The sequence below is a fragment of the Natator depressus genome, chromosome 16 (genome assembly GCF_965152275.1).
Source record: "Natator depressus isolate rNatDep1 chromosome 16, rNatDep2.hap1, whole genome shotgun sequence".
NCBI classification, from domain to species: domain Eukaryota; kingdom Metazoa; phylum Chordata; order Testudines; family Cheloniidae; genus Natator; species Natator depressus.
This window is the reverse complement of record NC_134249.1, coordinates 8,597,702-8,621,182: the sequence shown is the minus strand read 5'-3', so window position 1 is coordinate 8,621,182 and position 23,481 is coordinate 8,597,702. Positions and strand designations below refer to the sequence as shown.

The 23,481-nt window shown below is 48.2% G+C and overlaps 1 protein-coding gene across 1 annotated transcript in view; it reads right to left on the bottom strand.

Moving 5' to 3' along the window:
- The window catches only part of LOC142000011 (uncharacterized), a 252,023-nt gene that overhangs the window by 93,172 nt on the left and 135,370 nt on the right, over positions 1-23,481 (bottom strand). Inside the window, exons 8-11 of the mRNA XM_074973989.1 lie at positions 22,646-22,690; positions 20,281-20,400; positions 3,377-3,415; positions 2,661-2,714 (exon numbers count right to left, since the gene is read on the bottom strand). Coding sequence (XP_074830090.1) covers positions 2,661-2,714; positions 3,377-3,415; positions 20,281-20,400; positions 22,646-22,690 — 258 coding nt within the window. The remainder of the gene's footprint in view (positions 1-2,660; positions 2,715-3,376; positions 3,416-20,280; positions 20,401-22,645; positions 22,691-23,481) is intronic.

Genomic DNA, 23,481 nt, shown 5'->3' with positions numbered 1-23,481 from the left:
ATAATATATTAATGCAAATATCAGTCTGTTGCATGATAAAAGAAAGTTTCTTGAAGATACCTTTTTAATAGTACTTCACACCAGCCAGGTTAGTGAGAGAGAGTGAAAGAGAGAGAAGGATGGGGATATATGTTGGAGAAATTGTGGGGTAAGAGGAGATTTTATACATAGTGACAGACATGGCCAGTCACTAGGGAGTATTGGAATGCAGTTCCTAACCAAATAGCACAAATTGTTGAATATTTATGATCAAATGATCATTTAGGGGCTGTCTACACAGCAAAGAAAAACCTGTGGCTGGCCCATGGCAAGCGACTCTGGCTCACGGAGCTCAGGCTGTGGGGCTGTTTCATTGTTGTGTAGACTTCCAGGATTGGGCTGAAGGCCAGGCTCTAGGACCCTGCTGAGAAGGCATTCCCTTAGCAATCCTCCTCTCTAGCAGATACAGCAGGGGTGGGCAAACTTTCTGGCCCAAGGGCCACATCTGGGTATGGAAATTGTATGGTGGGCCATGAATGCTCACAAAATTGGGGGTTGGGGTGCGGAAGGGGGTGAGGGCTTTGGCTACGGGTGTGGGTTCTGGGGTGGGGCTGGGGATGAGGGGTTGGGGGTGCAGGAGGGTGCTCCGGGCTGGGACCAAGGGATTCAGAGGGCAGGAGGGGGGGGATCAGGGCTGGGGCAGGGGGTTGGAACACAGGAGGGGGTCAGGGATGCAGGCTCCGGGCAGCGTTTACCTCAAGCAGCTCCCGGAAGCAGCGGCATGCCCCTTCTCCGGCTCCCACCTAGAGGCGCAGCCAGGAGGTTCTGCAGGCGGCCCCGTCTGCATGCGCTGCCCCTGAAGCTCCCATTGGCCACAACTGCCAGCCAGTGGGAGCTGCGGGGGCAGTGTGCAGATCCCCCTGGCTGCCCCTACGCATAGGAGGTGGAGGGGGAACATACCGCTGCTTCCGGGAGCCGCGCGGGGACCTGGCATGCACTGAGCAGGGCAAGCCCCAGACCCCACTCCCCAGCTGGAGCTTGAGGGCCAGATTAAAACATCGGAAGGGCTGGATGCGGCCCCCAGGCCGTAGTTTGCCTACCCCTGAGATACAGTCACACCAACAGAAGTGAAGAATTAATCTCTCATCTGCTAGGGTACTGAGCACTGACTGCCTCCCACTGGAAAAAGAAAAGCAGCCCCAAACTAAGGGAATGGTTCAAAAACCAAGTACACACACAATAGAAGTGCCAAAAAGAGGACAGGTATTCAAAAGTTTGGTCACCCTTTTCAGCATACTCAGAGGAGGAAGGATCCCTAGCCAGCATCTTTAGCTTGACTATTAACTTGATCCTAAAAAGTAACAAGTCATGTACAACGTCGTATGTTAGTTTTATTGTAACTTTGCCTCAATAAAACGTGAAAAAAACATATGGAGGGTTGTTGCTATGGAAAAATTAGTGCATCAATTACCTAGCCAGTAGAACAGACAAAGAACAAACAGATATGTAGATATTTGGTTACCAGCTATTCGATACTCGGAAAAAGTACACGTGCCTGCAAAACAACCAGCACATCTGTCCAATTCTTTTGGGTTTTAATATTGGGTAGAAGTGCCTGGTTTGACATGCAGGTGTCGGCAGCAGTTTCACTCCATTTAATAAAATTACCAGAAACACCACATCTTGGGTAGGGTAAAGAGGATCACTCTGTAATATGGTAACACCCTGTTGAACAGAGAGATCTGATGAGATCACTGTCTAATGATACTCTACACAAAAGCTCGCTGTTGTAATGGTTATCGTTTTGTCTCTTGATACGGACATGGCAACGATCTGTAAAGGTGTTATAACTTCATTCATTCACACACACACACACACACACAGTCATCGTCTCAAGGTGTGGTCTCTCGAGGGGCTTCAGCTTCTCCTGACTGACCCTCCTCAGTTTGCTCTCAGTCAGGCCAGTTCCTGGATCCTCATTTCCAATTAAGCCTGTCAGCCCTTTACTCTTGCAGCCTCCTTTAGTCTCCTGGCTGTTTTCCAGGAGGCAGCCTGGTGCAGGGCTGTTGCCACTTTGCTAGCCCAGATCTCCCAGCCTCCCCTTCCTTCTCTATACTCTCCCCTTTATTGCAGGCCTTGTTTCCTCTATTGGGTTCAGCTGTGTGTGCCTACCTCCATGACTGGCAGCTGCATGGGTTTGTGATCAAGCTGCTTGCTTGTAAACAGGAGAGACTCTCCTCTCCCCTTTGTCTACACTCAATATGGGGTTTGTAGGCCCCGTTTCTTTCTCTCTCTCACCCCCGCCCCCCACCCGATCTTCAGTGAGTGTAAATGAGCATTGTTTCACTGAAGAAAGTCAATGGAGCTATGCCATCTTACAGCAGCAAGGGGCTGGGCTGGGCTGGGCTTTCAAAGGAACCTAAGGGAGTCAGGCATCCAACTTCAATTGCTTTTCACTCACCTCCAACTTTTTTGAAAATCCCAGCACAGAAGCTTTAATTGTAGGAAGACAAACAATTTGACAGTAACAGATGTAAAGGGAGATCAGCTGTGTGGCCTAAATTGTTCAAGTGTCTCTAAACATTGCCTCTGAAAGTCTCCAAAGAAAGCAGAAATGTCTGATGGGATAACTGAGGACTTGGCTACTTTGGACACATTTAGAGGGGATTTTTCATACTTACAGGTAATCCTGGTTTCCCTGCGTGCCCTGGCAGCCCACGTGGTCCTGGATGTCTCTAGATTTAAAAAATAAAGGCAAACAGTAACATATTTTAGATATCAAAACTATTTGGAAAGACAGAAGACTCCAAATGATCATACAGAAAAAATCTGAGACACCTTGTTAGAGGATCTAGAGCACAAAATCCTCTTTTTGTTTATATATGCAACACATGGGGTGGAGGGAATGGTATAATACAGAGAAAAGGTTCATGAAGCGGGCAGATTAAATACATGGGTTTCTTTAAAAAGAGTAAGGATTAATTTCTGACTGAATCTGAAAATGAACAGGGAACCAGCAGAGGTACTGGAAGACAGAGCTTTTAAGGGGTGTAACACTGGATTCCCATCTCTTGTTTCCGTGACCTTTCAATCCTAGGCTCCACTATGAGCCAAAAGTGCGCCCCAGTCACTGTACCCTTTCCTGATGTCCTTTGGTGGCATTCTCCCAATTTCCCACTTTAAGGCCAGAAGGGGCCATTAAGACCATCTTGTTTGACCTCTTGCATAACTCAGGGCAGAGAATTTTCCCCAATGATTCCTGGGGTCAAGCTTGTCACTTCTGTTTGAGCTATAGCAGAGCTTTTACAAAGACATCCAGTCTTGGTTTAAAAAAAAACGCAGATGCTGGAGAACCCACCACATCCCTATGTAGACTTACTTAGCAGGAGACACTCACCGGCCAGCCTGCGTGGAGAAGCTGGTAAAACGAGGATTGCTAAAAGGAGAGGGGAGGAAAAAGAGAGAGCGTGTAAATATGTCTATTATACCAACCAAAGAATGACACATGCTTCTGTAGCCAAGGCACCAGGAGCAATGCTACAGTCCTGTCAGCGTCACGATTTCTACCAGATTAGACGAGAACACACACTCAGGGTGTGTCCACACAGCAACTAGACACCTGCGGCTGGCCTGTGCCAGCTGACTTGGGCTCGCAGGGCTCGGGCTGTGGGGCCATTTCATTGCTGTGTTGACGACTGGGCTCGGGCTAGAGCCCAGGCTCTAGGACCTGCAGGGTGGGAGGATCCCAGAGCCCAGAAGTCTACACCGCAATGAAACTGCCCCGCAGCCCAAGCTCCATGAGCCCAAGTTGGCTGGCATGGGCCAGCCGCTGGGTTTTCTTTGCTGTGTAGACATACCCTAAAGATGCCACTCTTCTTATTTATCAATCTGGCAGCACCCACTCTGTGCTAAGAGCTTTCCAGCTGGAAAAGAAAGCCCGGCCCATGCCCCGAAGAGCTCACAGTCTAAAGACAGACACAAAGGAAAAGGACTACAGCATATCAGTGCAGTGGTCAGGGAGATGCTTGCCAAGTCCTGACAAAATAATGTTGACATGGCTCCCCCCCCAACTCCTCTCCCCTGCCCTAGAACGCCTCATATTCATCGGTACAGGTCCGCTACTTTCTCTACAGGTGTCAGAGCAGATCTGGGGCTTCAGAAGGGATTTGACTGTGGAGAGAAGAGGCCTCGTCAATGAGCTCTGGAAGGGCATTCCACTCCTAGCGGGCTGTCCGCATGGCGAGGTTGATGTGAAAAGCCGAATCCGTGGGTGGATGAGGCTGGCATTGTTGGTGGAGCAGATAGGTTGGGGAGCAACTTGAAACGAGGCCCGGGAGGATAAGTTGGTAGGGCAGAGTTATGCAGGGCTTTTAAGGTGCCTCTCTGCTCTTGAACTCTTTGAATCCCCCTCTCTGCTCCCAAGTTTTCTCCTTCCATTCAGTCCCACCTCTCTACCTTGCATTTGATGTGGTAGAAGACGGGAGCCAGTGGAGGGATTCAAAGGATGATGGAAGGATGGAAGGATGATGGGGGGAGAGAGAGATGATCAGAGTAATGGATGAGAAAGATATTTTAGGGGCAGCTTTTTATATGGACTGTAGGGAGACAAAACAGGTGTCAGGGAAGCCAGAGAGGGGGAGGTTGTAATAACTCAGACACAAAATGACGAGGGCCTGGACTAGAGAATTTTATCCATAGCGAGGGAGAAAGAAAAGGACAAAGCTTAGAGACATTGCAGCGGGATTTGGGTTCCCTTTGGATGTGTGAGGGAAGCAGGAGGGAGGAGTCACATTACAGGGCTGAGTGACGGGGAGGCAGGTGGCTCTGACAGCAGTGATGGAGAAAGGAAGGGGTTGAGAGGGAAGCGAAGGTGATTGGTTTTGGTTGTGTGATGTTTAAGCTGACAACGTGATGGCCCGGGGATGTCAGGTTGACAGGCAGGCATGCAGGATCTGATGGAAGCAGGCAGGTTGATTTGCCATTCGTCAGCATCAAGATGGCAGCTGCAGCCACATGAATGGATGAGATTGCCCAGAGAAGACATACAGTGAAAAGAGTGGTGTTGAGGAGGGAGAGGAAGTGTGTGTGTTGCGGGAGGTAAAGGGCTAGGCCGTGGTATGTTTCCCCAGAAGAAAGAGAAGAGACAGAAGAATGCAGATGCACTGTGTGGGGTGAGAAGAGGAGAAGCAGCAAGGGGGACAGGGGTCCCATTGTGTTAGGTGCCAGTTCCTGCCCCATAGAGCCAATAATGAGATGTGAGACTCAACCTGTAGTGATTTCTTATTTTCCATTTTCACGTAAGATTATTCCTTTGCTCTGGAGATGCAGCCTCCTAGGTGAGGAGATACTCAAATAGAATGAAACAGCAGAACAGAGGCGGCCACCAAAGAGTTATGACATGCTGCCTGTCTCTGAGAATACAGAGCCATCACTAACCAAAGAGGAAGGCAGAATACCACACAGAAAGCAGATGTAACCTACGCTAACATGGTATGGGCTCGGTCTTCTTCTGTCTCTGGCAAGACTACATATAGAGGTTTACCAATCTGCTACCAAGTTTAAAGAAAATGCAGCTTATCCTTTTGGATCCAGAGGGCCTGGGTTCAATCCCATCAGACAATGACAGGCTGGGGTGATGTTAAAGAGACTATAAAAATTGAATCTTAGGGAGGCTAAAAAACAAAAAGATTTAATAGGCCACCCAGTCGCTAGATTGGGGCCCAGAGAAAAAACTGCCTGTAAAGGACAGTTTCTAGTGATTTCTCCCATTCAGTTTAGAACTTCCAAAGTGATATGACTTTGATTGCTTTTGGCACGAAAATATCTCAGAGCCAAAGAGATCTCGGGGTCAGGAAACATCTCCTGATGTTCAGCCAACATTTCCTCTTGATTTTATCTCCTCTGTCCTTGCGCTGAACCCCATTACACTGCCCCAGCTATTTCATTCAGTCCTGCCTGTTCACGGCCTCCTAAGCTACTGATAGGCTTGGTTCATCCCCCTCTTAAGCAAGTGGGACATATTTAGCTACTTTCATCTCACCCCATAAATCCATCTCTCCAGCCCCTTAATCATCATTTCTGTTATGCTCTGAACGCCCTCCAGGAAAGCCACCAGGATATTTCAAATCCTGTTGATTTGTTGCTTTTACCTCAAAAATATGCCACAAACATAACTTTTGGTGGTTAGTCAGGAAAGTATTTTGGGGACATTGCATTTCCTCTGGATTTTAATGTGAGCAGCAGCCGCTTGACAGACATTTAGAGCCTAATCCAGATCCAGGTCAACAGACTGGACTCCATTGACTTCAGGGGGCATTGGATCCTTCCCTCCAGGAGCAAGATGCAACAGGCACTGTTTTTTTAACCATGCTCCTTTCAAAGTGTTAGACCGGGGTGGGGAACCTGCAGCCCACTGCTTCTTTTCATCCGGGCTGCGGCAAGTCTCTGTGCTGTCAGCCAGATGCCCCCCGCCCTGCAGGGCTCGAGCCATGAGGGCCAGCTTGCTGGCATGTCCCTGTGGCCCCTAGGTGGAGAGGCAATCAGGGAAGCTCTGAGCGCTGCCCCTGCTCCCAGCTCCACAGCTCCCGTTGGCCAGGAACCGCACCCAAGCTCCCTCCCAGACTCCACCTCCCCCCCCCCGCTACAAACCCCAATCCCCTGTCCCATCCCTGGTCCCACCCCAGAGTCCGCACCCGCAGAGCTGCACCCCCTCCCACATCCCAATCCCCTGCACCCCAAAAGCCCTTGGCCCCAGCCCGGAGCCCCCCCCACACTCCGAACCCATTTCTGGCTCCACCCCAGAGCCTAGGGAAGCCGTGAGCCTCTGCGCCCCCCTCAGGGCTGGAGCCTCCACCCCTCCACCCCCGGGGGGCTGTCAGTGGCCCTCAGCTGATTTTTGATCTGGGTCAATGGCCCCGATAGAAAAACGGTTCCCCACCCCTGTGTTCGGCCAAAGGAACTGTGGACTCCAAACTGGAGCGGGTCAGGGTTTTTTCCAGCAAGATGTGTTTTCATCAGAAAATGCAATTAGTCAAAACAAATTCTTCACGGAACCATTATTGGTTTCAATGAAACGTTCATTGGGAAAGTTTATCAGGCCCAGGCTGGAATTTCTCTCTCTGTCTCAGTTTGACCAGAGAGACCCCAGAATAGCCCAGAGATTATGGCACTCACCTGGGATGTGGAAGGCCCAGGTTCAAGCCCTTGTTCTGAATCAGGCAGCACAGGGACTTGAATTTGGGTCTTCTGTTGAGCTATCCTTGGGTCGGTCTCTCTGGTTTTTCATGAAAAAATTCAAAAGCTCTCGGTTTCCTCCTGATGCAGAATGAAGCCCAATTGCTGCGACTGCGAAATGTTTTGTGAAATGGAATTCTTGTTTTCCAGCCAGCCCTACTCCACACCACCATCCGAGATGTGCAAAAAGAAGCCAGCAACCCACTGCAGCAGGCAATACAAAACCCTGAGTGCTTATCCTGGGACCTAATGACAGCGGTAAGCCACTGCTGAAAGCCAGTCCTGTGAGCTGTGTCTGTCGAGTCGTCTGCCCCAGCTCAGTCTAAAAAATGACCCAATCATTCATCCAAAACTAGAGCTGGTTGAAAAATGATCAGTGCAACAGTGCTGTTTCATCAACTTCCAAATGTGTGGATTTCAATGAAATTTGAGGGAACAATTCAACACTAAAATGAAATATTTCAATTTGACTTTCTTCTTTCGACTTTCATATCATACAATCTTAATTAAAAATGCTATATACGTGTTGTATTTAATGTTTTCCATTATATTTAATATTTTATTTTAGACTTTTAATGTTTCAACAAGGTCCCTTAGATGTTGATGAATAGACATTTTCTAGAGTTTCTGTTCTGCAAAAGTTTCCACCTTTCATCATGAATTGGGACGGAAACAAATTTTGAAAATGTCAGAATTTCCCATAGGACAGAAATTCCATTTTCTAACCAGCTCTACTCTAAACCCAAATGACAAGAACCTTTCTCTCAAACAGATTTTCATTTATGGGCTGCTGCACTTCTGAATCATATCTCCACTGTACCTTTAAAAGAAAATTAAATGATAAACATTTTAAAAAACAAAACACCATGACCTGGAAAACTAATCTCTCAGTAGTTTTGGCCCAGTTAGAGGAATTAAAAAACTTCTGGTGAAAGCCTCATTTCCACACATTTCCAGTCCAGTTTTCTTGAGGGGCTCAGTTAGTTTGGAGAAGCATCCTAAAAACATTAGGGCACACAGTCAATACCCCAATCCTTTGGAAGTTCTCTCACCAGCATGAATGACAGGAACACAGGAGGGGAAAGGTCTTATTTCCTACCCCTGTCCCCCATCCTTTTCACTTTTTTCTGGTCTCCAGTACAGACTAGCGCCTGATTCTGCCAGCTCTTCCCAAGCCCCAAGTCCACCACAAAGGCACAAAAGCACAGCAGTTTCCAAACAGAAACCAAACACCATTGATAGGACTGGGTTGCCATCCATTGCCCAGCTGTATACCCAGCTCAAGTCTTCAAGGCTGTGAGAAATCCGCCCCCTTCCCAGATTATTCCTTGGACATATAGGAGGAGAAAGAAGGAGGGGAGTCTAAGAGAGCTCATTTACAAAAACAAACAAAGGTCTTTCACCATATGGAAATATTTCTAGCAATAAGCAGGGCTCTTGGACAGATGATGGATGGATACATTTAACTAGCTCTAATGCTGCACCAGGCATTTCGGCTCCTTTAAAGTTTATCCCAAATTGATTAATGTGAGCAAATGTGCAAAATCCCTGACAGCCCGTCAAGCCAGGCTGTGGCCCACTGCAGCGGAGTCTCATTTTCCTCAGAAGCCTCTTCAGAGCTATTTTTGTGGAGGCTCTGGAGGAACTGGCATGCAGCCAATGCTTTCTCCCCATGGCTTCTGAAGCAGTGAACTCAGGTGCACTGGGGGCTTGTGATGCTGTTTCGTTAAACTTCAAAAGAGAGAATTGAACCCTGAATACAGACTGAATCCAGGCCTCAGAAGCCAAGGAAAATCGATTGCTTTCTGCATTTTAAGCAGCTTTTTGCCTGAAGGAGCTCTGGTCAGCAGAAAAGTGGAACGATTAGTGCAGACACTATACGTGACAGAACACCAGCACTGAGAGAGGTCACAGTGACGGGCCAACTAGTTTGAATCCTGCCTCTTATTGTGGCTAATACAGGATGCTTCATAGGTCAGTGACACGCTCCCATGCAGCATCTAGCTAATTCCACAATGCCATACTGAACAATGGTGCAAAAAAAAAATCCCTTCCTGGCCTCTCACTGGGGACCAATTTATGCTCTGAAGCATGAGAACTGATTAACTCCACCTTTACTTCAGATCAAAGTTATTACGATCATAAAGTTACCCAACCACAGAACTGACCCTGCCCTTTTGTGGCAGTAAATCCCTAGTGGTTAACTACCTTTCATGAAGCAATAGTTTCCTTTGTTCTAAATTTACCAGCCATTCACTTCCTAGCATGACCTCTTGACCTCAAGTTATGGGGCAAGGTTAAAAAGGGAGTGATTGGTTTTCAGTATAACCCCATAACCATGGACTTCCGAGTACAGCAATGCCAAGTGACTTCTCCGGTCTTCTGAAAACATTTGTAATGTCAACTATATCCTAATTCGATAAAGGAGTGTGATTGTCATTCTAATGGAACCTACCCCTTAGTCTCTCATTTGCTTCTCTAACTTGAGAGGCATACTATTAGGTGGAAATCTTCGTCCAGATCATAGAATTATAGACTTTAAGGTCAGAAGGGACTATTATGATCACCTAGTCTGACCTCCTGCACAACGCAGGCCACAGAATCTCACTCACCAACTCCTGTAACAAACCCCGAACTTATGTCTGAGCTATTGAAGTCCTCAAATCGTGGTTTAAAGACTTCAAGGTGCAGAGAATCCTCCAGCAAGTGACCCGTGCCCCACGCTGCACAGGAAGGCGAAAAACCCCCAGGGCCTCTGCCAATCTGCCCTGGGGGAAAATTCCTTCCCGACACCAAATATGGCGATCAGCTAAACCCTGCACATGTGGGCAAGACTCACCAGCCAGACACCCAGGAAAGAATTCTCTGTAGTAACTCAGATCCCACCCCATCTAACATCTCATCACAGGCCATTGGGCATATCTACCACTAGTAGTAGAGGATCAATTAATTGCCAAAATTAGGCTACCCCATCATATCATCTCCTCCATAAATTTATCAAGCTTTGTCTTGAAGCCAGATATGTTGTTTGCCGCCCCCCCCCCCACTTCCCCGGGAAGGCTGTTCCAGAACTTCATTCCTTTGATGGTTAGAAACCTTCGTCTAATTTCAAGTCTAAACTTCCTGATGGCCAGTTTATATCCATTTGTTCTTGTGTCCACACTGGTACTGAGCTTAAATAATTCTTCTCCCTCCATGGTATTTATCCCTCTGATATATTTAGAGAGAGCAATCATATCTCCCCTCAGCCTTCTTTTAGTTAGGCTAAACAAGCCAAGCTCACTGAGTCTCCTTTCATAAGACAAGTAAACATTCCTCGGATCATCCTAGTAGCCCTTCTCTGTACCTGTTCCAGTTTGAATTAATCCTTCTTAAACATGGGAGACCAGAACTGCACACAATATTCCAGATGAGGTCTCACCAGTGCCTTGTATAACGGTACTAGCATCTCCTTGTCTCTTCTGGAAATACCTCGCCTGATGCATCCCAAGACCGCATTAGGTGCTCTCATCTCCCCATTCCTCTTGACTCCTAGGTCTCCACACTTTCCCAGAGGAAGCCTCAGGTTCAGAGTCCATGGACACAGGTATGCTTAGACTGGTTTTTGCCACCCTACATTTGTCCACATTGAATTTCACCAGCCAGGGTGCTGCTGGCTGAATCCAGCTGTAATTTCTCACCGTTCACCATGGCCTTTCCCCTATCCCTAAGGCTTCAGAGGCTCCAGCACATGTCTCCAACTCACTGCTAGCACCCTCCTCCAAATCATTATTTAAAATCAGCCGTAAATGGTCCCAGTATCAACCATGGAGATCCCCCATTAGTAAGGCGGAAGGTCCCTGGTCTGTGTTATATAGGGGGTCAGACTAGATGACCACAATGGTTCCTTCTGGTCTTGAAATCTAAGTGTCTATGAAAAGTTCTTACTGATACAAGAAACCGCCCATCCCAACTCTGTTGGCTATCTGGCCATTGCTTAACTAGTTTTAATCCATAGTGACACCTTAACACTCAACCAGGGACTTTTTTCTCCCCCCCGGAGTCCTGAGAGAGACTTGTCAACAAAAGGCCTGGAACCAGACCATGGCAGTGATTCCTGCCAAGAGTCACGCAGCCCTAGATCATCTTGAAACAATTTAAGTGCAATTAGATATGACCGCAACCGCTTCTGATCAGTGGAAAGAACTCCCCACTCTAATGAATGTTTTTACCTTCTGCTCTAGGAGACATCTCCATATTAGGGTCTGCATTGTGTAATGTTTATCACAAGAGAACATCAGGAAGGGCCAGCCCTGTTGCCTCCTGGTAGGAAACTGCTCTCGGAGCATGGGAACAGTATAGGTAGAAATGTCTTTTTGGGGGGAGGGGGTGTAGGGAGGCCATCTAGATTTCTTTTAATGGTATTCCACCCTCTGGATGCTTATCAGAAGCAGAGTTCTAGAACATTCCAGAATATTTTGTTAGAGAGGAGAAAACGTACCCTTCATTTGCTAGCAACCCCCCTTTGACTCTCCTTCTTTCAGGGATCTGCCGTGGTCCTTTCACCAACGTAACTGGAGCGAGACGTGGTCCAGGTTGGTCCCAAGCTATTTAAATCTTTACCCTGAGATGCGCTGCAGAATCTAGGCAGTAACAGCCTGGCAACAACGGCAGCTCCAGGGTAACTTGTGTGATCACTACAGTGTTACCTGCTGAACCTCACCGCCACTGCCCCAATATCATCATATAAATAACGTTACTATGCTGGAGCAGTTTCACTGGAAAAGACAGAGAGAACGAGAAAGAAACGAAGAGCTAATTCATGGATTTGACTGCAGCTGTTCTGTAGCAATTACCACCTGCCTCCTGGGTTCTGCAGCTTGCTAGCTCACCAGTGCTTCAGCACAGCGTTGTGCTCCCAGTCCCACCACTTTGGGCACTGCACTGCCATCAGAGAAAGACCTCACTGGATTCCCAGTCTCATTCTCACTCAGCACAGGGCAGGCTACTGCTCCGTATTAGTCAAAAGCAACAGTAACTGCCTAATGGTCCAGGTAGCAGTACTCCAAGCAGAAGGCAACAGATGTGCTGTCGGCAGGGCCAGCTCCAGGCACCAGCAAACCAAGCAGGTGCCTGGGGTGGCAAATGTAAAGGGGCAGCAGGACGTCGGGCTCTGGGGCGGCAATCTGCCCTCGGCGGCGGCGGGAATTCGGCAGTCGCTCCATCACAGTGCGTTTCGTGCTTGGCAGCAATTCGGCAGCATGGTCACGACTCTTCTCTTCGCTCACTGGCGGCGATTCGGTGGCCACACCATCACTCCACCTCCGGGTTCGGCGGGCAGGATTCCGCCTCCCCATTCGGTGGCAAGTTTTGGGTTTCTTTGCCGCTTGGGGCGCAAAAACACTGGAGCTGGCCCTGGCTGTTGGAAGCATGGGACGTACCCTCGCTCTTCTACTGATTTCACTGCCGTGTTCAGATTACGATGGCAGCAGAGCACCTCACCCACAAGACCCATCCCAGGAAGGTTAAAGGAATGACAGACAGGTTCTGAAAGGAGCCCTGACCAAACCATCCCACTCAGAAGGCTTAGTGGGGGGCTTTAAGGGTGAGAAAAGGGGGTAAAGGCCAGAAAGACTGCAAGGGGAGGGAGTCCTCAACGCTCATCATGGATGGTGGAAAACCTGTTTCCCCCAAGTAATAAAGGAACAATGTTCTGGAAAAAAAAAAACCACCAAGTTTTAAAAGCCAGATCAGTAGCTGAGCGAGCTGGTCAAACAAACTTTGAAAGGCTGAGCCTGAAAACAACCAAACCTCAGGGAGTATATGAAAACCTCGTGCTGTGTGGACTACACCAACCTGGTGCCTCCTCTGAGGTCATCCAAGGTCTCAAGGAAGTCTCTCTCTCTCTCATGAGAACAGCCACTTCCCGAGCAACAGAACATTTCAGAGCCACCCAGGTGAGCTCCGATGGTTACAGAAAGTCAGCTGTGACCTCACAACAAAAGAGTTGCAGGGAAAATGAAGATTCCCGTATTACACTGACAAAGAGATCAGCGAGTGTGTAGCCTGTCAATCTGGAGTGTGGATGCATTGTTACACTTTGCATTTGTTTCAATATACATCATATTCTTCCTTCCCAGCAAAGCTGTAACATTATCATTACCCGAGCCTATAGCTATATCTCCTCTGTTACACCCTGACACCCCATATTCACCACTGTCATGTAATTAGAATATGTCTTATACAAAGCATGCCTTGTGAGGTGTCATTCTAAAAGTCTTGATCTGCTAGACAGTAATATCTCATTGGACTGTATGTGCTATCGTCATGTGTGAAGTTATGAAGTTTGACTACGTATGCGTTGCTGAAATATGTCCTGAGGTTGAAAACACCCACAAGCAGCCTGTCAGGTACGACAGTAAAAAGGCCAAACAATGTTAATGGCTTATTGAGGAAATGCACACAAGTACAAGGATTGCCCCAGGGACTGTGTACAACAGAAACCTCCCAGAGATAGCACTACACCATGGGAACTGTTTGACCCAGGTCACAGCAAAAGAGCATGTTAAGCTCAGTTTTCTGTTTTTGTCTATTTACTAAGGTAATCTGCTTTGATCTGTTTGATATCCTTTATAATCACGTAAAATTTACCTTTTGTAGTTAATAAACGTATTTCTTGTATATAACATAACCCAGTTTGTGGAATTCATACTGGGGGGGAAGGGGCGGTAAGAAGCTGTGCACATCTGTCTCCACATTGAGGGAAAGGGCGAATTTTTATGAGCTTGTGCCATGCAGATCTTTCTATACAGCGCAAGACAGTATTATTTAGGGTTTATCCCACAAAAGGGGTGTGCACGTGAGTGCCGGGTAAGTCCTCTCACACAGAGCTGACTTCAGTCTGTGTCTGCAGCTGGGTGTGGCCCTACCTGTGCGTGTGTGTGCGCTGCAATAGGCCAGAAAGCCTAATTCAGCAAAACAGAGAGGGAATCCAGGCTGGAGGTCAGGAGAGGCTCAGTGAACCCCCAGTACATCAGGTGGCATCCTGGATGGGGGGAGGGGGTCCAACCCATCACATCCTCCACCACTGCAGTTACTGGGGTGGCCTTTCAACTACTCAGCATTATCTTTCCTAATAGCTCTTTTCACCTGAAGCGTAGCAAGTGGCTAAGAGCAAGGGGCCAGCCACTGGGTCCCATGATACACAAGGGTCCGTGTTTTGTTCAGCAGCCACATGTAGCAAGAGAATACACCATCTCTGCAGAGGACACAGAGCACTAGAGAATCAGTCTCCAAAACCCTGTTACAGATACCATCTGTTCCCTCCAGCGACAATACCACTGTGTACTGTAGGCTCACGATACTCAGAAGAAATATGGCTTTGGACAATATTTTTAAGTGATAGAGTTTAGGCATGTTAAACAAACAGAATGCAAGTGCACGAGGCCAAACCAGGAGCTTTAATACAAAATGCCTCTAAATCAAACTGGCACTACGTGCAGGTGGGAGAAAAGCGTGGCTATATCTGGACAGAGCTCAGAACCAGGAATGTCAGAGTTCTGACAATACTGAGATACCATGGAGTTCTAACTCCAATACTAAGATGTCACTTCACCCCATTCTGCAGGCAGATGAGGACTGGAAAGGCAACTGATCACATAGGTGGCCGATCCCAAATGCACGTTATGAGGTTTGCCCTTTAATGGAAAGGAGATGGGGATTAGATAAACCCACAGGTTTCATCCATCTCTAACTTCTGTAATTCCATCATCGATATTAGTTATTTACTGAATTTCTGGTCTGTGGCAGTAGGCAATCAGAATGGTGTGGATGCTGGGATGGCTTTAGCCAAGAGTTTGGATAAACAGCGCAAACCTCATGCCATTTCAGCCAGTTTGAATTCTCGGGAGGAGTCTGGCATCATCCAAACCTGAAATTCACCCTCCCTTATAGTTGTGATATGGCCTGAAACAAAACAAAACAAAACAAAAATCAAAGAGACAGATTTGGATCTAGGGAGCCCAAGTCCAAGCTTCTCAGAAATTTTGAAAGGTTCAGATTCCACGTGCTGGGTTTGCTCCCATCTGTAATAAATACAGAACTGTGACCTCACAAGAAGGCATAAGTAAAGTATTCACATTCCTTCTACCTTAATAGGAGAAGCAAAAATCTCTTCACTATCTAGGGATGAAAACAACAGATGCTATATAGACCCTTGATGGACCCAGCCAACATCTTGGATGGCACAAACCTCCCCTCTCCAATGCAACACGAGTCGCGGCACAAACATGCTGCATCACAACATCTGGCTGCCATGCAGTGGACGCTCTCTGTGGTACCCGTGAGTGAGAGCTGGGGAAGTTCAGTGGCTTCACCCAAGTGACAACAGGTGCAGACTAACCTAGCAGGAGAACACCTGTAGGAACGACCCAAGTGTCCACAGGGCTGGGTTATCTTTTTTGATGGAAATGCTGCTGCTCATGTCCAAACAGGTGATGCGAAAAATCCCTTTGCTGGCTTGGCTGGTGATAAGTAATATCAAAAGCAGTGCTCATAGTCCTGAGGATTCCCTCTCATCTCCTGCCAAGCACCTGCAAGTCTCCTGTCCCCTCTTCCAGAAGCATCTCTCACTTCCCCTCCAACCTTTCCCCCACTGACACATTGCTAACAGGAGAACGTAAGCAACAGTGGCCCCACTGCCTTGAAATCAGTTTGCATTTCCCATGTGGTGAACTCCCCTCCCCAGTCACGTTGGCACCTTCACAGCTCCCCCACCCCATCCCTTCCTCTTTGATGTCATTTACAAAGGGGAAAGACGTCTTTCTGCGGAAGTAACGTTTACAAGAACGCCCAACCCAAGAATGTAACCAACACACACCGAGAGGAACGCATCCCTGAGACGCCACGTACGGGCCTCACCTCCTCCACCCCACCCCGAGCACTCGCTTTTACAGCACACCTGCACTTGGCTGATGGAGCTGCTGGCAGCAACGCGAAGCATTCTTGTTACACGCTCGCTTTGTGAAACCTGCATTGTCCCTCCTTTCTCCCCTACACCTCCGTCTGGAATAATAAAAAGTGGGTTCCCCTTAGCAGAGGTGAAGCCAGGACATGGAGCTGGCGTCACAAAGTATACGCCTCACGTACATGCTCCAATGGCTTCCCAGAGCCAGCTAGGAACCTAGACGGTTAATTGATCGACCACACAGACAGGCTGTGCCGCACCAGGTCAAACCATTGGTCTATCCATGGCAGCAGTGGCCAATAGCTAGGGCCCTACCAAATTCATGGCCCATTTTGGTCAATTTCACAGTCATAGGATTTTAAAAATAATCAATTTTATGATTTCCGCTATTAAAATCTGAAATTTCAGAGTGTTGTAATTGTAGGGGTCCTGGAGTTGTGTGTGTGTGTGTGTGGGGGTGTCGTAAGGCTTATTGTAGGGGGGGTTGCGGTACTGCTACTCTTCCTTCTGCGCTGTTGCTGGCGACAGCGCTGCCTTCAGAGCTGAGCAGCCGGCCAGCAGCTGCCGCTCTCCAGGAGCCCGGCTCTGAAGGCAGAGCCACGGCCAGCAGCAGGGCAGAAGTAAAGGTGGCCTGGTGTGGTGTTGTCACCCTTCCTTCTGCGCTGCTGCCTGCAGAGCTGGGGCCTCAGTCAGCAGCCCCCACTCTCCGGCCGCCCAGCTCTGAAGGCAGCACAGAAGTAAGGGTGGCAATACCATGACCCCCCCTAAAATAACCTTGCAACTCCCTTTTGGGTCAGGACCCCCAATTTGAGAAAGGCTGATCTCCCCCCATGAAATCTCTATAGTAGAGGGTAAAAGCACACAAAAGACCAGATTTCACAGGGGGGGAACCAGATTTCACAGTCTGTGATGCATTTTTCATGGCCGTGAATTTGGTAGGGCCCTACCAATAGCTGATGCTTCAGCAGAATGACTCTAAGGTATTTACTGAGTCCCCATCATGGTGATATCTGAGCACTTCACAGTAATTAATGCATTTCTCCTCACAACACCCTGCAAGGCAGCACAGTGCTGTTATCCATATTTTACAGTTGGGGAACTGAAGCACGGAGAGGCTAAGTGGACTTGCCATGAGTGTCACAGAAAGTTTCTGGCAGAGCAGAGAATCCAAGCTGGGTCTCTCACACCTCGTCACCCTAAGCACGGGCGATTCCTTCCCCTCTTACCTAATAATCAGGATGGCCAACACATCAGTAGTGCAGAGTGAAACAAAAAAGTTCTTTCCAGATCCCTGCAAGACATTGCTTTAGGGTTTAAGCACACAAACTGTTATTTCCTCTGAGGTATCACCTTCCATTGCTATGCAAAGTGCTTACACTACAGTAGTGTAGCTCAGCACTGCAGCTGTGCCACTGTAGTGCAGACATACCCATAGCCTAGGAGTCAGAGATTCTGCATCTGACTATCTCGGGTCTTTGGCGGCCCCTGTCATCGGAGTACCTCGCAAGCAGAAACAACAACATCTCTCTCTTCTGTCCCAACCTGCGGGAGAAACAGCAGATTATAGTCGGTGTGCGGGGACGTCTATAGGAACCCAACAAAAGCTAACTCTGAGAGATCAGTTCTGAACCTGGTAAAGCCCCTGGTCGTTCCCACCTCTTGTGGGGACGGGGTCCATAGCACCGCTCCAGCTTCTGCGAACATCCTGCCTCCTGCACCCATAAGTCCCCGATTATTGGCTGATCCTGTCAACTGCAACCGTCATGGGAAGCCACGGCAGCAGGAGGAAAACTGATCTCAGGACTAGCCCCATCAAGGACTTCAGTGATAAGAACAGAGATCTAGAACTGCATTCTAATCTATGGGGAGCCTGGGGTGATGCTTTCAGGGCAACCAGCGTTGCTAAGCAGGTAGGTGGATGCATTTGGTACAACCTGGACCTTCTTCAGACTGCAGTGACTTCACTCGTAGATCCGAGGGGCATTAATCCAGCCTGGGATGTTGTGAACAGGTGGATTACCATGGCCAGGTCTGTGCCTGAAAGCTGGGGTACAATCTTCCAGTCAGTTGTAGAATTCATTATTTTTCTGCCACTGTGGCTATTTAGGCCTTCAACAGCCCTATTCCTCGCTATGCCACTGACTTGCTACATCGCCTCAGGCCAGTTACTTAAAATAAAGCCTTGGTCCCTGACTCCCCATCTGGAACACGGGTTAACATCAACAGTTGGCACCCCCTTCGGAGTGCTGGAAGGCTTGTTTGTAAAGCCAGTTTGTAGAGTGGCTGGCCCAGTGGCTACACATCATGGCTGCTGCATGGGGACACTGGCTCAGCACTAAAAAGCAGGGCTGTGGTAGGCTCTGAAATAGCAATATGTGCTACTCCTGCAGACCCGGCCTGCAACCCCGCCGGCACGCATCACGGCCAGCAGAGAATACGATGGCGGCTTTAAAAAGCATTAAAGGCCTTTGATGTTTTAATATACCTTCCCTAACATCACGTCGCAGCAGCATGCAGTTCTAATAAAGGAAAAGTAATAGAAGCCAAACATACGGCTTCCATTTCATGCCAGGACAGCTTCAATTGGAATTGTCACCGGCCTGAAACATGTTTCTCCTTAGGAGTCTTGCTCTTCTTTCCATGTGGTTTGAATCAGGATTGCTTTCCCTCCCCCTGCCCCAGAACAAAGTTTGGGAATGTGGGTTAGGAAGGAAAAAAAAAAAAAATCAAACCCCTAACGCTTGAAATAGAAAACCATGGATTAGCCCTCCCGAGGAATCCCAGCGGCGGCTCGTTCAGCGTTGATCTTTGGCAAACCGGAAAAGGCGGGTACATGAAGCAGGGAGGCTGCTGCTACAGGCTCCACCGCTTTGCAGAATTTACCCCTGGCATCACTGCTGCTGTGACTGCAGGAAGCCTGCCAGTGAAGTTATGACTAATCAAAGCGCGTGTGCCAGAATATACAGCACTCCTCACACCGGCACAGCGCACTGGGTCAGAGTGTCAAACCCCTCTTTTCATTTCATGGCTGGTCCACAGAAAGGATCAGTGCTTCATTTGTGCTAGGGCTGAGCCCTGGCACCTCTGGGCTTGGCAGTTCATAGCCCCGGCACCTCCGGGCTTGCTGCATAGGTTATGAATGTAAAAAAAATTGCTTGAGCCCTGGCACCTTTCATTATAAATTAAGCAACAGAAAGGATTAATTGCCTATGGTTACTATCTGCTAGCAGAGTTCCTCCTTTAGGTTAACTGGTAGAGTCCTCTGCTTTGGTGTGGCAGATCGTGGGTTCAAACCTTGCTGCTGATACCTGGGGGGAGTTTCTGACTTGGGGGTAGCAGGGTTTTCTCTTACTGCTCCCCAGAGTTTGTGTTCTGAGTAACAATGAGTTTTTTGATCCTCTGGCCCGTGGAATGCTTACTGTACAGGACAATGCTAAGAGCCTCCTTAAGACCAGCTTCTCCTTGGATGCTCACAAGATGTGAGTAGATCATCAAAGAAATGTAGATGTGCTGAAGACATGAACGTGCCTAGGCTGAGAAACCACTCAGTCTTACTGTCAGAACTCTCACCTGCCCTCCCCACTACCCTCAGACATAGGGCCAGGTTGGAAATTAGGTTGTAGGCTCTTCAGAGGGAGGCTGTGTGGCCGAGTGGACAGGGCATGGGACTAGGGTTCCTGGATTCTATGCCAGGTTCTGACCCAACACTGCCATAATTGAGGCTGGAGCAGGCATTCACAAACATGGAGATCAGGCTTTTAAAATCTGACAATGAACTTCTCTGTGCCTCAGTTTCCCCAGCTGTCAGAAGGTCTTAGAACTTATTTGCTGCCTGAGGATGTGAGGCTCAACTGGTGTCTCAGAAGCTCTTTGAGAGCCGCAGTGCCAGGTGTTACTGAAGTGACACTCTTTCCAGGCAGAAACTAAGTCCCATTTTCGTTTTACCCTGGCAAGAAAGCCACATCCCCAGTTCCAGCTGCAACTCTCTGCTCAGGGGTATGGGTTTTCAGGAGGAGCCAGATGCTGTGCATTTCACCCTAATATGCACTGCCCTGGGGAGCAAGCAGTTTGAGTTTTCCTTTCCTTCTCAGCTCTCAGCAGAAAAGGGTGTGTCCTAGACTCACCATGAACGCCAGCCAGTCTTCCTTTGAATTTCTCCAGAGAACAACGGTAGGTACACCAGGGACGCCTGGGGGGCCTGGATCTCCTGGGGGGCCTGTTCTCCCCATTGCACCAGGGTGCCCCTAGGAATGAGAAGAGCGACTCCTTTAAGACAGGCTTGGATTTTTCAGTCAACACAAACCCAGAGCTGGGCCTGAACCAAAACCACGTACCCCAACTGAGGGGGAGTTCAGATCTGAACAACTGGGCCAACTCCTGTGACCCAAATGGGATAAACCAAAACCCCGAGATCCAAACAACCCTGGGAAAGTAAGGAGCTGGGAATGAAATATGTGGCTTGACCCAGCTCTAAACCGTACAGAGAATACACGCAGCTCGAGCGAAATGCTGAAGGTGGAGATTGCAGTTGTATCTAGCTCTATAACACCAAGATACTAACAAAAGAGAGCAGCCTGACTGCATTCCACATACACATCTTTAGCCACCTCTTGCTCCAAAGAGAGACATTGAGATGTACTAACAAATAAATCCATCACCACTCCATTATCTCTAAAAGCACTGATCTGAACATTCATAGAATCCTGGAATATTAGGGTTCGAAGAGACCTCAGGTCATCTCGTCCAACCCCTTGCTCAAAGCAGGACCAACACCCACTAAATCATCCCAGCCAAGGCTTTGTCAAGCCGGGCTTTAAAAACCTCTAAGGAAGGAGATTCCACCACTCCCTAGGTAACCCATTCCAGTGCTTCACCACCCTCCTAGTGAAATAGTGTTTCCTAATATCCAACCTAGACTTCCCCCACTGCAACTTGAGACCATTGCTCCTTGTTCTGTCATCTGCCACCACTGAGAACAGCCGAGCTCCATCCTCTTTGGAACCCCTGTTCAGGTAGTCGAAGGCTGCTATCAAATCCCCCCTCACTCTTCTCTTCTGCAGACTAAACAAGCCCAGTTCCCTCAGCCTCTCCTCATATGTCATGTGCCCTAGCCCCCTGCTCATTTTCGTTGCCCTCCGCTGGACTCTCTCAATTTGTCCACATCCTTTCTGTAGTGGGGGGCCCAAAACTGGACGCAGTACTCCAGGTGTGGCCTCACCATTGCCGAATAACCACTTCCCTCGATCTGTACACATCGTACACATCGAGCGGGGCACCCCATGTTCAGACAGATAAACGATGCTGAATGATGCTAGGTTGAGAAGGGCCTGTGTACCTGAAGCAGCAAAATCACCATTGTCTCTGTGGCAGCACGGCCAAGATTTTAAGCCGCATCTGAGAAACCAGCATCCCCATGTGGGCCTGCTGGCTGCAGTTTCAAGCACTGCCCTGGTATCTTCCTTCCTTTTTCAAGAGGGAGTGTGGGGTGATTTAAAGTCACCCTGTGCACAGACAGCACAGCTGCGAGGACTGGGATTTAACCATGCCAAGGGTTGAGTTTGGATTTCTAAAGCTGGGAAAAGAGGCACTGTGCAGGGACACAGCCTTTGGAATAGGTCTCTGTAGTGCACCACCACCCTTGCAGGAGCAAGTGTCAGAGCCTGGATCTATTGACTTGGGCTCACGGGGCTTGTGCTACAGGCCAATAACAGCCAGGTAGATATTTGGGCTCGGGCTGGAGCCTGGGCTCCGAGACCAGCGAGAGGGACGCGTGTCAGAGCCCAGGCCCCAGCCAGAGCCTGAAGGTCTACACTGCTATTTATAGCCCCTCAGCACAAGCCCTGCAATCCCGAGTCAGCTGACCCGAGCTCTGACACTCACTGCTGGGTTTTTTTTTTTGCTGTGTAGATGTACCCTGAGGAGCTAAGTCTCAAACCTAATAGACAACGTGAAGCAACACTGGAGTGATGCCCGCTTCCCTCCCCCCACAATAGAACATCCAGGGTCTCGCTCTGTCAACAAGGCTATTCCTAAAGTCTACAGAGTCTTTGTTAACAGAGAGAGCCGGGTGGTCTACTAGAGAGAGCACTAGACTGGGACTTGGGAGACCTAGCTTCTAGTCTCAAGTCTGACCCTGGATGGTATTGGGTAAGTCACTTTACTGCTCTGTGCATCAGTTTCCCCATCTGTGAAGTGGGCATAATGATACTTTTTAAGGTACCTAGTGGTAGTTCAGAATAATATTAGTAGTTCAAACTCCTCTACTGTGCTTGTACAGAAAAGCTGTCTCAAGATACAAGTATGAATTTGGCTTGAAAACATCCCAACAAAAGCTGAATTATCATTGTATAAGTATTGGACCACCAGGCTTGGTGTGCAGGAATCTCAGAAGCTAACCAGGCAGTTTCTAATCAGAAGAAAGGTCAGCTGCATTTGCCCCTGGACCTAAACCACATCTAACAAAGTTTAAGAGTTTTCCAATTTACTCACTTTGTCTCCTTTGGGTCCCAGAGGTCCGCCTCTCCCTCGGCAACCCTGAAAAGCAAAACAAGAACTGTGTCACTCAACTGTGTTTGTTTGCCCTACTCCACCTACAAAGATGCTGGCATAGAAGGACAACCTTGACCTGTGAAAATCCCCCAAGCTGGTCATAGGACAGGTATTTCTAAGCAGAGATACTGCAAACACAGGCTGGAAGGCAGATAACTCAACTGGAAGGCTGACCTTGCTGCTGGCTGGGTGTAAACCGATAGCATGACTGTCACAGGGCCTGTCTACATGGAGTCACTCAGGACAATTAATATGGATGAATGAAAGGTGGGAATTTAAAATTAAAGTGGCGTTAATTCAGTTTTTCTTAGTTCAAAATAAGATGAATTAAGGCCACTTTAAGAAACTCAACCCAACTACATTGCTCAGGGGCATGAAAAATCCACTCCTATGATTGAAGTAGTTAAGCCAACTTAAAATCCCCTGTATAGACAAAACATTTGTGTAATGACCCATCCACTCCCAGTCTCTATTCAAGCCTAAATTAATTGTATCCAGTTTGCAAATTAATTCCAATTCAGCAGTCTCTCATTGGAGTCTGTTTTTGAAGTTTTTTTGTTGAAGAATTGCCACTTTTAGGTCTGTAATCGAGTGACCAGAGAGATTGAAGTGTTCTCCGACTGGTTTTTGAATGTTATAATTTTTGATGTCTGATTTGTGTCCATTTATTCTTTTACGCAGAGACTGTCCAGTCTGACCAATGTACATGGCAGAGGGGCATTGCTGGCACATGATGACATATATCACATTGGTAGATGTGCAGGTGAACGAGTTTC